A 12,655-nucleotide genomic window follows, 5' to 3' on the forward strand; every position below is an offset into this window, starting at 1 on the left:
TCTGGCAGCTTGTTCCACCCACAGTACCTACATCTCTTGATTGAAAAGGCTGCCGCTCAGGTTCTTTTTAAATCTTTCCCCTCCCACCCTAAATCTACAGTATGACCCCATTTTAAGACTCCTCTACTCTGGGAAAGACACTCTGCCCACCTACTTTATCTATGCCCCTCGTGATTTTGAATTAAGATGGGAAAAAAGTCCTAGCTCATCCAACCTTTTAACTCAAGGTCTCCCATCCCAGTATTATCTGTGTGGATCTTTTCTGCATCCTTTCCAGCCAAATGACATATTGCCTCTTACTGGATGACCATGATATTCCAACTGTGGTTTCATCAATGTCTTGTACAGTTGTAACATGATATTCCAACTCCTGCACTCAATACCCTGACAGATGAAGGTGGGCATGTCAAAATGGCTTCCACCATGCTGTATTGTTATCAACTTAAAAATCAAATTTTACCTTCTCTCCAACAAAAAAACCAAAACACCAAGGATTTTAGCTGTCAAATGTTTGACAACTCAACCAGGAAGAATCTACTTGAAATTGATACCTTTTACCCATTCCCTTTACCTTTTATCTTCCACTGAATCTTCCTACATGCGTTTGTATCTCTTCTCTTATCACCCTTTCCCTTCTCTATGACAGATTGTCTGAACAATAACAGCAGAGCAGATCATCTGGCCATCTACCTCACAGCTGTTTCTGAGCGTAAACTGTTCTGATAACCATTTCTGTTTTGAATGCAATTGATTTTCCTCAACTATCACGGACATTGAGTTCCTGTGGTGGTACACCATCAGCCTACTGCAGGGGGCAACCTCTGTACCTGCAGTAGAGCACAGGGACAAGGCAACATCTGGCCAGCTGTCAATCACCCGACCTTAATGGACCAAGCCCCACCCTGGTCAGCTGTCAATCACCCTTCGAGATATAAGATAGATCTGGCCCTTCGAAGACAGTCTCAGTGCTTGCCACAGCATTCACACAGCCAGCTCTGTTGAAGTTTATGTTGAATAAAGCATGTAGAACAGACTTTATGTTTTGTGTGTTTGCTTCCGTTCGATAGCGCAACACAATTCTACCCTCAAATGTCTCCTCCACCTGGTGTTAAATGCATTTCTATTTGTATCAAATATTGCAGTAAAACACAAAAATCTATAGACACTGTGGATGAAGAAAAAATTCACAGTATTGGAGAAACTCATCACGTCAAGCAGTGGCCTTTATATAGCAAAGGTAAAAATACATAACGAATGTTTCGGACTTGAGCCCTTCATCAAAGTGTGGAAAAATGTCAGTAGGCATCTGAGCAAAAGAGTGGAAGTGATAGGTGGAGAAAGGAGGAAGGGGACAGCAGCGATTAAGGGGAGGAGGGATGGCTAGGTTAAAGGAGGGGGAAGGGAGGGAGGCGAACTGGAAAGGGGAAGGGGAGAGCAGGTTAGCAGAAACCAGAAAAGTCAATGTTAATACCATCTGGTTGGAGGGTGCTCTGATGGAACATGAGGTGTTGGTCCTCCAATGTGCGGGAGGTCTAATGTGCGGGAGGTCTAAGGCCATGGCCAGACATGTGAGTATGGGAGTGTGACCCAGAACTGGGACGTCTCTTGTTGCAGATGGAGCGAAGGTGCTCAGCGAAGCGATCTCCCAATCTGCGCCCAGTCTCTCCGAAGTAGAGAAGGTCTCAAAGGGAGCGCTGGATGCAGTAAGTCAGTTCTGTGGTTACAAAAGTGAAGTATTGCTTCACTTGAAAGGACTGCTTGGGGCCCTGGACCATGAGGGGAGAGGTGTGGGTGCAAGTGTTGCACCTCCTGCAGCCATAGGGGAAGGTGCCAGTGGGGAGGGATGAGTGGCATGAGGAAGTTTTGGATGGTGCAGAGAGGGAGGAGAGGGGAAGATGTGTCTGGTGGTGGGATCCTGTTGTAAGTGGGGAAATTCTGGAGGATAATGTGTTGGATACCAAGGCTGATGGGGTGGTAGGTGAAGATAAGGGAGATTCTATGTTTGTTCTGTATCTTTACCTTTGCTACATAAAGGACACTGTTTGACCTGCTGACCTTCTCCAGCACTGTGTGTTTTTATATCAGTATTGTGATTGCTTTCTTTGAGATTCCTTAACCATGTGAGTGACTTGGACGGGAACTCGTAGACCATGATGTTCCCACACACTTGCTGCCCTTGTCCTTGATAAGAGGTCATAATGATTGGGACGAGCTGTCAAAGCAACCTGGGTGAGTAACTGCAGAGCATTTATAGGTGGTACACACTTTGTTCGCAGGCATTGGGGATGCAAATGAATGTTTAGGGTGGTGGGTGGTGGCATTTGTTGGCTGCCTTCATCCTGGAGGGTGCAGAGCCACTCAAGAGCTTTTGGAACTGTATGCATCCAGGCAACTGAAGAGTATTTTGCCTTAACGTCGCTGGCTTTGGGATGGGTATAAATGGAAGAGCAGGATCAAGAGCTCATCTTCCCACTTCGACTTCTTAAGCTTCATTCATATATCTTACATCATTGAACATTTTTTGGTCTGAAGCAATGAACTTCTTCAATGATGCGCAATTTCATACAGATGAATGTGAAGAAAATAGTGCAAGTAAAATTGTCACGGCAGCAAGGGGAACTTAATTTTAACAACTCCAAACTTTAAAGTAAACTCTCTTGTACCTGTATCCGTAAACCTGTGAGGCAGGAAATATGGACATCTGAATGGCTGGGGAGATTTGAACCTGTGACATAATCAGGGCCGATAAGTCCTTTGATGGGTTCCTCTTCAATCCTATTTAGCAAAATTGCATATGCTTCTCTCTGAGATTCAGAAGGTGGTGTGTATGGTACATCCTCGAACCTGGCACAATTTGGAAACCAACTCGGATGAAATACAAGTATATTTTGAAAGAATGCAGTTTAAAACAATGAATCCTAGCTGTGTAAACAAAGCAAAAAAATGAGAACGAATTTATCAGTTGCACAAAGCCATTAGAATATCCCTTTATCAAGTCAGGAAAATAGATTCACAGGCATTTAGGTGATTAGTTATCAAAAGCAGACATTCAATGACTTAGCAGTGTCCAGGTGCTGAAGCAATATCTTGGAAATTTGAGCAATAAGTTTAATCAATAATCTATAGTGTATGCTGTGCTAGAAACCTGATTAAACTGGGAAACACAAGTCAATCTGACTGGGCTTCCGGGTCACTGTGGTGTTTCATAATTTCTGGGGAATTAACACTTTTGAAATCCATTATTACTTAGAAAATTTACAGCCCGATGTACTCTACTCACTGCTCTTCTCACTTTACTCCAATGAATGTGTAGCTCGGTACGACAATAACACCATCTACAAAATTGCTGACGCTACCATGGTAGTGTGTTGTATAAAGGAAGGGGATGAGTCAGTGAACAGGATGGAGAGTGAAAACTTGGCTGAATGGTGCACCAACAACAACCTAAACTAAGGAGCTGATTGTTGACCTCAGGAAAGGGAAGCCAGAGATATACAATCCAGTGATGACTGGGGGATTCAGCGGTGGAGAGGGTGCGCAAATTTAGGTTATTGGGAGTCAATGTCGCGGAAGATCTTTCCTGGACCCAACACACTAGTGGCATTGTGAAGAAAGCAAGTCAGTGCCTCTACTTCCTCAGGAGTTTGCGGAGGCTTGGTATGAAACCAGAAATTCTGGCAAATTTCTATAGATGTGTGGTGGGAAGTGTGCTGACAGGCTACATCAAGGCCTGGTATGGAGACGGTAATACCTCTGAGCGTAAAGCCCTCCAAAAGGTAGTGGGCACAGCCCAGGACATCTCAGGTAAAACCCTCTCCATTATTGAATATATCTACAGTGAACGCTGCCATTGGAGGGCAGCAGCAGTCATCAAAGACCACATCACCCAGCACAGGCTCTGTTCTCGCTGCTGCCATCAGGAAAGAAGTGTTGTTGCCACAAGACTTCCACCACCAGGTTCAGGAACAGCTGCTCCCCCTCCACCATCAGACTCCTCGACGTCAAACTCAATCAGAGACTCATTTAAGGACTCCGATGTGTGCACTTTATTGATTTTCTTTTGTTCTCTCTGCATGCACAGTCAGCTTGTTTACGTTCATTATCTGTTTACAGTTCTTTTACTTGTTTATATGTTGACGCTGTGTACTATTTATTTTTTTTGGACTACCATTTCTGCCGCACCGCAGCAGAAAGGAATTTTAGGGTTGTATTTGACGTCATATATGTACTCTGACAATAAATCTGAAGTAAGAAATAAAATATAACTGAGGTTTCTATCACTGTATACAGAAGGTACTGTACAACTTTATGTTAACCAGAAGCTGCGATGACTAGCTCTGTTGAGTTTGCAAATAATTTGCAGAGTTTACAAGGTCATGAGGGGCATAGATAAGGTGAATGGTCAGCCTTTTCCCAGTGTAGGGGAGTCTAAAACTGGAGCACACAGATTTAAGGTGAGAGAGAAAAGATTTAAAAGGGATCTGAGGGGCAGTGAGTGGTGGGTATATGGAATGAGCTGCCAGAGAAAGTGGTCGAGGCAAGGCCTGAAACTTTGACTGCCTTTAACTTCCTATGGATGCTGTGAGGCCTGCTGAGTTTCTCCCACCCTTTTGTGTATTGCACTTGATCCTGCACCTGCAGATTTTCTGGTTGAAGTCGGAGAAAATAAATTTTCAATGTTTCGAGCGTTAATCCTTCACCAAGACCATAAGGTCATCAAGGATACGAACAGGAAAGGTTAAGGGGTGTATAGGCTAAATGCAGACTAGCTGGGTGGGCTGAAAGACTTGAAGGATGGGCTGAAGGACCTGCTTCCCTGCTGAGGAACACCATGACTCCACAACATGTATAGCTTTGTTTTATCAGAGGCTGGGAACCCTGCCAACTACCCCAACCCCATCCCATCAGCTGCAAGGCACTAAACCGGAGAAGGATGGAATGCTCTAAACTTGCCAACAACTCACAATAAGCTCAACTCCCTCAAGGCCAAAGCAGCCCATTTAAAGGAGTCAGTTTCAGTTATTGCCGTGTACCACTGAAGTTATATTTCACTTAGCCTAAGTGAACTTTACCAGCCTCTCCAGTTAAGCAAGCGCTGTTGATTCAGAGGTTAGGATTGGTTAAGGAATCATTAACATAATTAAATTAAACAATTAAGACTTTACTCAAATGTCTGTTTGTTTATTTGTTTCAAGCCCAGGCCTGAAACTTTGGTTACCCTTTACTTCTTATGGATGTTGTGTGACATGTTGAGTTTCTCCAGTACGTTTGTGTATTGCGACATGGACTTACTTGTTGGTTGACTGTGTACATGCTCTCCAACCATCCAGCTCCGCTGATAAATCCTCGATCTTGGTCGGGACTGTCACCTCTCTGCGCTTCAAGAGTTGGCTGCAACAAAGAGGATAGATCTTTGAGACACAATTGATGGTCAAGTGTACTTCTAACCTGTGAGCTCAACTTCAATGGGATACAGTAAAAACCCTGTTACCCAGAATTCAAATAACCTGCAGCCTCAAGGAACAAGCAAAAAAAATCGTAGAAATTAAATAAGTAAGGGGCGGTATGTTTGGTGCACAACTCCTTTACTGTGCCACTGATCAGAACGGGGTTTGAATCCCACGCTAACTGTAAGGAGTTTGTACGTTCTCCCTGTGACTGCATGGGTTTTCCCCGGGGGTTCCAGTCTCACTCCATCATTCAAAATGTACTGGGGTGGTAGGTTAATTGGGTGTAAATTGGGTGGCATGGACTCATGCCCTGTTACCGTGCTGTATGTCTAAATGTTAAAAAAAAGGAAGCTTAAAATTGGCATGCCTTGCTGTTTGCCAATCACACAATCCGTAATCTCAAACAGCCAGAAAATTCACTTATCTAGCATCTACCAATCCCAATTGGTGCCAGATACCAATGGTTTTACTGTAAAATTTCCTGACATTCCCATCTGAGGATAATGATAATAATGGTATTGAGACTAACACTTGATTTGTATTAAAGTGAGGGAGAATAGCGCAGTGTCAGCCTCACTCTCTCTTTCCAATTCTCATCTGGATCCAGTGGCAGGACAAAAGTCGAGACAGCTGGAGATGTAACAAGCTGCAGTGGATGACCAAGACGCCTTCTGTGTCTTGTCATGCTTTTTCGCTTTCCACGCTGCTTACAGAGACTGCCTTTTTGACCGTTGGACTTTCCATTGGTCTTGTCTGCTCAGTCTGTCTTCACATTTTGGGATAGACAACCCCTTATTTCACCGAGGGCTCACTCAGTGCATGTGCACCAGCCGTGCTGCAGGCCCGCGCACTCGCAGCCTGCCTTGGGTCCGGAGCTGCGAGAAGTACCAGCCCAGTCTGCCACACCACCCGTACCCAGTGGTGGTGGCTGGGAACCCAGCAGGAGGCGAGTCTGGTCCAGGGGGCAGCGGTGCCAGGGCAAGTGGCGGGGGGAGGGAGCAGCCGGAGCTGGGATGATCTCCTCCAGCAGCCCTGGGCCCCTGGAACAGGGTGTGGGCAACAACTGTCCCAACTGAGGACAAACCTTTTAACTTTAATTGAGCTGCCAGCTTAGGAAACCATCTTGAGAACCAAGCTACAAACTGTGCGGCATTCACTATCTTGACTGTAATATGCTAATGCTTCATCTCCATGCTTTAGGCAGTTTTTTTTTCTGGGAGAACAAAGCCAACAGAACTTACATTTTCTGAGAAAGTAGCACTGAGCATTCTGCAGAGGAATGATGTTGCCCATTCAGTCCTTCAGGGTTGTTCTGCTATTCAATTAATTTAATTTGGAGATACAGCACGGTGAGAGTTTCTTCTGGCCTATGTCGCCCAAATACACCCATGTGACATATTAACCTACTAACACCATAAGTCTTTGGAACATAGGTGGAAACCAGAGCACCGGCAGGAAACCCACATGGACACGGGGAGAACGTACAAACTCCTTACAGACCAGCAGCAGATTTGAACCCTAGTCATTGGTGCTGTAACATAAGAACATAAGAATAAGGAGCAGGAGAAGGGCATTGAGCCTGCTCCGACATTCAATAAGATCATGGCTGATCTGATCATTGACTCAACTCCACCCACCTGCTTTATCCCCATATCCCTTAATTCCTTTTTATATGTAAAAATCTATCTAACTGAACCTTAAATATGTTTAATGAAGTTGCCTCAACCACTTCCCTGGGCAGAAAATTCCACAGATTCACTACTCTCTGGGAAAAACAGTTTTCTTCATTTCTGTCTTAAATCTCTCCTGAACCTTAAGGCTGTGTCCCTTAGTTCTGGTCTCACCTACCATGAAAACAATTTCTGGCCTCTATCCTATCTATCCCTTTCATAATTTTATCTGTTTCCATAAGATCTCCTCTCATTCTTTTGAATTCGAGGGAGTATAATCCCAGACGATTTAGTCTTTCCTCAGAGGTCAACGCCCTCATCTCTGGGATCAACCTGGTGAACGTCCTCTGGACTGCCTCCAAGGCCAGTATATCTTTCCTCAAGTATGGAGACCAGAACTGCACACAATACTCCAGATGCAGCTTCATCAGTACCTTGTACAGTTGCAGTATGACCTCCCTGCTCTTGATTTCAATTCCTCTAGCAATGAAGGCCAACATTCCATTTACTTTCTGAATAACCTGTTGTATTGCGCTAACTACTGTGCTAATTTGATCTTGTGCTTGTTTATATTGATGGAGACACACTCCTTTATCCCCCATATCTACTACATGAACTACTCCCATCATGGACCAGCAGAGGACAAACTAAAAGTGGAACAAGGATTTTGTGTGTGAGCTTTGATGTTTGATGAATGACATCCCAACCTTTACATTATCTGTATGAAGTGTTTATCTGCTGTATATCTATACGACTTAGCCCCACTCAGCAATTGCACCTGTGTTTGCAGGTCCACAATGTCCCCCCCATCAAACACCCCACCACTAGTGCTGCATCTTCAGCCTCTGGGACCTGAGCTCTTGAACTGCCTCTCCAGCATCTCCAGCTCCCTGTTCTCTGTGAAGATGCTTTTGAAACATATCACCTTTGAAGTGCCTTGAGATATTTTGCAAGTACAAATGGAACTGTGGCTGTGGATTCCAGTTAGTTCGGTGGACTCTACGAAATGACGTAACCAAAACTTTCGTCTGGTCAAACTTCCTTTATTCTGCAGAATTGTGAGTTATCTGCACAAAGCCTCACAAAGATGCCCTCTATTGCTCACACATTTGGCCAAGTCAAAAGTTCACACAATAAATTCTTCCCCAATGCAATTGCTACTAAGTACAAATTCCATTGCTGCACAAGATTGATTGTCTCTTATCAGACCTGCTTGTTGATTGGTTCAAATAAATGCCTACATTTGGTCATCGTGCTAATTGGTCCTTTTTGAATTGCCTTGCCCTGCTTACTACACTATCACTAGCTGTTAGCCCTTTCCTTCCTCATGGCTGCTTCAAAATTTTCACTTGGAATATAAATTGGTCTTTAACATTAGAATGTCATCTGACAAAGTCAAATAAGTAGGGCAAGATGAATGATTATTTGCTATGTTTCGGCAGAATATTGTTGTTGCAGAGACAGACAGCACGGAAACAAGCTATTCAACCCAGAAAGTCCAGGTCAACCATTAGGCACCTACTCACATCGATCCTACAGTCATACTTTTTTTTATGCCACCTGTCAACTCTCACAAGATCCAACACACATTTACACACTAGGACAATTTAAAATTAACCCATCAACCTGCCTTGTTGAATTGAATTGAATCATTTTTCCTTGTGTGACAACTGAAAGTTAAAAAAATGTTGTTTTGTGTGCTATCCAGGCAAGTCAACCCATACTTAAGTAAAAAAGGTTCAGTTAAAACAGTGCACGGACATCATCATTTTACTGTTCAGAGGTCTGTTTAGTGGAGATGAAGTTGTCTTGGATCTGGTAAGTGTGTGTTTTCAAATTCGTGCTTCTGCTTGATGGAATAACATAAGAAATAAGCACAGAGCGGTTAATCTGGCCTTTGAACTTGCTCTGCCATTCAATGATCATGGGTGATCTGTCCATGGACTCAGCTTCACTTCACCCACCCATTCCCCAGAACCCTTGATTCCTCTATTCATCAAAAATCTATATCCATCTTAAATATATTTAATGGGGCTGCCTCTACTGCTTCACTGCGTAGGGCATTTCACAGATTCACTACGCTCTGGGAGTGGAAGTTTCCTAATTTTAATGACACAGAAGGCCCTTCAGGCCCATGGAAGTCCTTGCCATCCAATTAACCTACATTTTTGAAGGGTAGGAGGAAATCAGTGCATCCATAGAAAACCCAGGCTCATCACAGGGAGAACATACAAACTCCTTATAGATAGTGCTGGGTTTGAACCCAGGTTTATGGCACTGCAATAGCATTGTGTTAACCGCTATGCTCACCATGCCACTCAATTCCTCCTGATCTCCATCTAAAACAATTTCCTGAACCCTGAGGCTATGTCTTCTAGTTCCAGGATCCTGTGGAAACAACTTCCCTACTTCTATCTCTTCTTTGGCTTGGCTTCGCGGACGAAGATTTATGGAGGGGGTAAAAAGTCCACGTCAGCTGCAGGCTCGTTTGTGGCTGACAAGTCCGATGCGGGACAGGCAGACACGATTGCAGCGGTTGCAAGGGAAAATTGGTTGGTTGGGGTTGGGTGTTGGGTTTTTCCTCCTTTGCCTTTTGTCAGTGAGGTGGGCTCTGCGGTCTTCTTCAAAGGAGGTTGCTGCCCGCCAAACTGTGAGGCGCCAAGATGCACGGTTTGAGGCGTTATCAGCCCACTGGCGGTGGTCAATGTGGCAGGCACCAAGAGATTTCTTTAGGCAGTCCTTGTACCTTTTCGTTGGTGCACCTCTGTCACGGTGGCCAGTGGAGAGCTCGCCATATAACACGATCTTGGGAAGGCGATGGTCCTCCATCGCCTTCTATCTATCTATTTAAAAAATCCCCCTGCATCATTCTGATGTCCAAAGAGCATATTCCCAGTCAACTTCAATGTAAACCCACTCATTTCCAGAATTGACCTGGTGAAGCTCCTCTGCACTACCTCCAAAGCCAGTGGAAGGGTTGCAGTGGAACCTCCCAGGGATACAAAGACACCACATTTGCATTTTAAAAACACAGAGTGATCTTTGAAGATGGAAACTGACATCATCTCAGAGACAAAAGGCTGCTGTGACTACAGTTGAAGCAAAGAGATGAAAACAGTTTTATGATGGTTCTTGAGTAGAGAACAATCGACTGTTTACTCAAGAAGCCATTTTGCTGACTAACTTCACACAGCTCTTGGAGGAGAAAAACATCAAACCAAGACAATTATTTTGATTTCAGGTTTGGGAAGTCAGATTAAAAAATGCTTTTTGGCATGAAGATGTTAAAAAAGTTCAGAAAAACTTCAATGGCTGCTATGATGTCATACCATGTGACGAGAGATTTGCAAGAAATATATTATCAAATCAGAAACAAAGAGGGTCAGTTGAAGAGAAAGCCATCCTGCATTGATAGGATTGAAAAAACAGTTTTAAAAGAAAAAAGGCTGCATGTGCTCTCCTTAATAAAAGGAGGATCACACAAGTGTTATTATAAAAGAAATAGCCACTCCGACCTCCTTTAAGAAAAGAAGGCAGCCTTGTGTGTCCATGGAAAAAGGTCACTCTTGATAAGAAAGAAATGATCATGGAAAACAGACTCCATAACTCTTAGGCAAGAAAAGAGGGAGTTTGTGAAATCACTCGTATGAAGAAATGTTGCTCTGAAAATGGCTCGACAAAATAAAGTTTTGAGTTTTAAAGAGGTCTGAAGACATGATGCTTCAAAATACTTGATAATTACTTCTGAACTGCAATTTAAAAATCTCCAAGCTCAACATAAGATGCTTGATGCTGAAATTTAAAATGAACTTTTCAGAATTATGCCTAAACTGTAATAATTTGGATTTAGCCACACACACACACACACACACACACACACACACACACACACACACACACACACACACACACACACACACACACACACACACACACACACATTTTACATTTCTGCATAGTGGGGTTAAGTTTAGAGATAAGTAAGAAATGTTGTTATTCTTCTTTGGCTTGGCTTCACGGACGAAGATTTACGGAGGGGTAATGTCCACGTCATGTCCATGTTATGTTATTACTAGTTGAATAAAGAACTATTATTTTGTATTTACCATTGTCTGGTGAATTTTCCATTGCTGTTACCTTCGTTAGTTCATAACAAATTTTTTAGTGCATAACATCAAAAAAATACATTTTGCTTTGATTTATTTACTACTTTTTTCCACTCAAATACCATGAGAGCAAATTGTATTGGGGTCTCAAATTTTTGGGACCTACAACTGTAGGGTAGGATCACCAGTGTTGGCATTTCAATTATTGTTCAGACGGCACGGCTACCATTGTGGTTTGCGCAACGCTGTTACAGTGCCAGCATCCGGGGTTCAAATCTGATGCTGTGTGTAAGGAGTTTGTACGTTCTCCCTGCGCCTGTGTGGGTTTCCTCCGGGTACTCTGGTTTCCTCCCACTGTTCAAAACTTATCGAGGTGTAGGTTAATTAGGTTGAATTGAGCAGCATGGGCTCATAGGCCGAAAGGGCCTGTATATCTACATTCATATTTAAATTTGCAGAGAAACTTCAATTTATACTGCCCTCACCTGGTATACTCATAAAGTGCAGGTACAATACTGTTATATTGCCTTCTAATTGCCAGCAGTGCAGCGATGTGGCCACAGAATATAAGCAACTCATTGCGAGCCCTGTAAAACACAAAGAATTCAGTCAGATGACACATAAAATTAACATAGAATTTGGACTTTAGAATTGAGATATTTCTTTTTGAGAAATGTGTTGTGTGTTTTTATTTATTGACCTAAATATACCCTACAATCGTCTGGATGAAAGAAAGACAATTGCAAAGGGAGGCCATATGAGACCTGAGAATCTACATTGGAATGGTCTCAGGGATGAAGGGCCTTGGCCATAGGATCGAACTGGAAACATTGGGCTTATTCTCCTCAGAGCAAATAAACACAAGAGACAATTTTATGGAGGGTTCTTACAGGTTTGGAGGCTATTCAATTCATCAGGTCCATGCCAACACTAATCCAGCATCGTGTGAGAACTCATTACTTCCCCCTAAGATACACTACTGGTACTGACTGAAGACAGTCTCATGAGTTTACTCTCTGTGCTCCGTAAGTCAGCTAATCTTCCAATCCAAGCCAATATGTTACCTCCTCTACGAGATGCTTTCAGTTTTTCAGTTTTTGAAATTATAACTACTGTTGTATCTATCATATCTACTGATGTTACACCTTGTTAAATATCTTCTGAAAATCAGAACACCCATTGGTTTGGCAATGACAGCAGATGTTGCTGAGGCACAGGCTCTTCAGTCCAAATTGCCAAACCAAAGTGCCTCACCCTCACTCGCCCCTCCTGCCTCCATTTGGCCCATGTCCATCGAAAGCCACCCTATCCATGTATTCATCCAGGTTTTTCTTAAACATTGCAGTAATAAAAGAGTTTCTGTAAATTACTCAATTTCACTTTCACCCAACAGACAGGATGGATTTGTGTAGAAAACATCATGTCGTAC

The 12,655-nt window shown here is 43.2% G+C and overlaps 1 protein-coding gene across 1 annotated transcript in view; it reads right to left on the minus strand.

Moving 5' to 3' along the window:
- Positions 1-12,655, minus strand: part of wdr17 (WD repeat domain 17) — a 144,205-nt gene that overhangs the window by 445 nt on the left and 131,105 nt on the right. The window contains exons 25-27 of the mRNA XM_069940891.1: positions 11,712-11,813; positions 5,293-5,391; positions 2,664-2,844 (exon numbers count right to left, since the gene is read on the minus strand). Of these exons, the coding sequence (XP_069796992.1) occupies positions 2,664-2,844; positions 5,293-5,391; positions 11,712-11,813 (382 nt within the window). The remainder of the gene's footprint in view (positions 1-2,663; positions 2,845-5,292; positions 5,392-11,711; positions 11,814-12,655) is intronic.

Source organism: Narcine bancroftii, chromosome 1 (assembly GCF_036971445.1).
Source record: "Narcine bancroftii isolate sNarBan1 chromosome 1, sNarBan1.hap1, whole genome shotgun sequence".
NCBI classification, from domain to species: Eukaryota; Metazoa; Chordata; class Chondrichthyes; order Torpediniformes; family Narcinidae; genus Narcine; species Narcine bancroftii.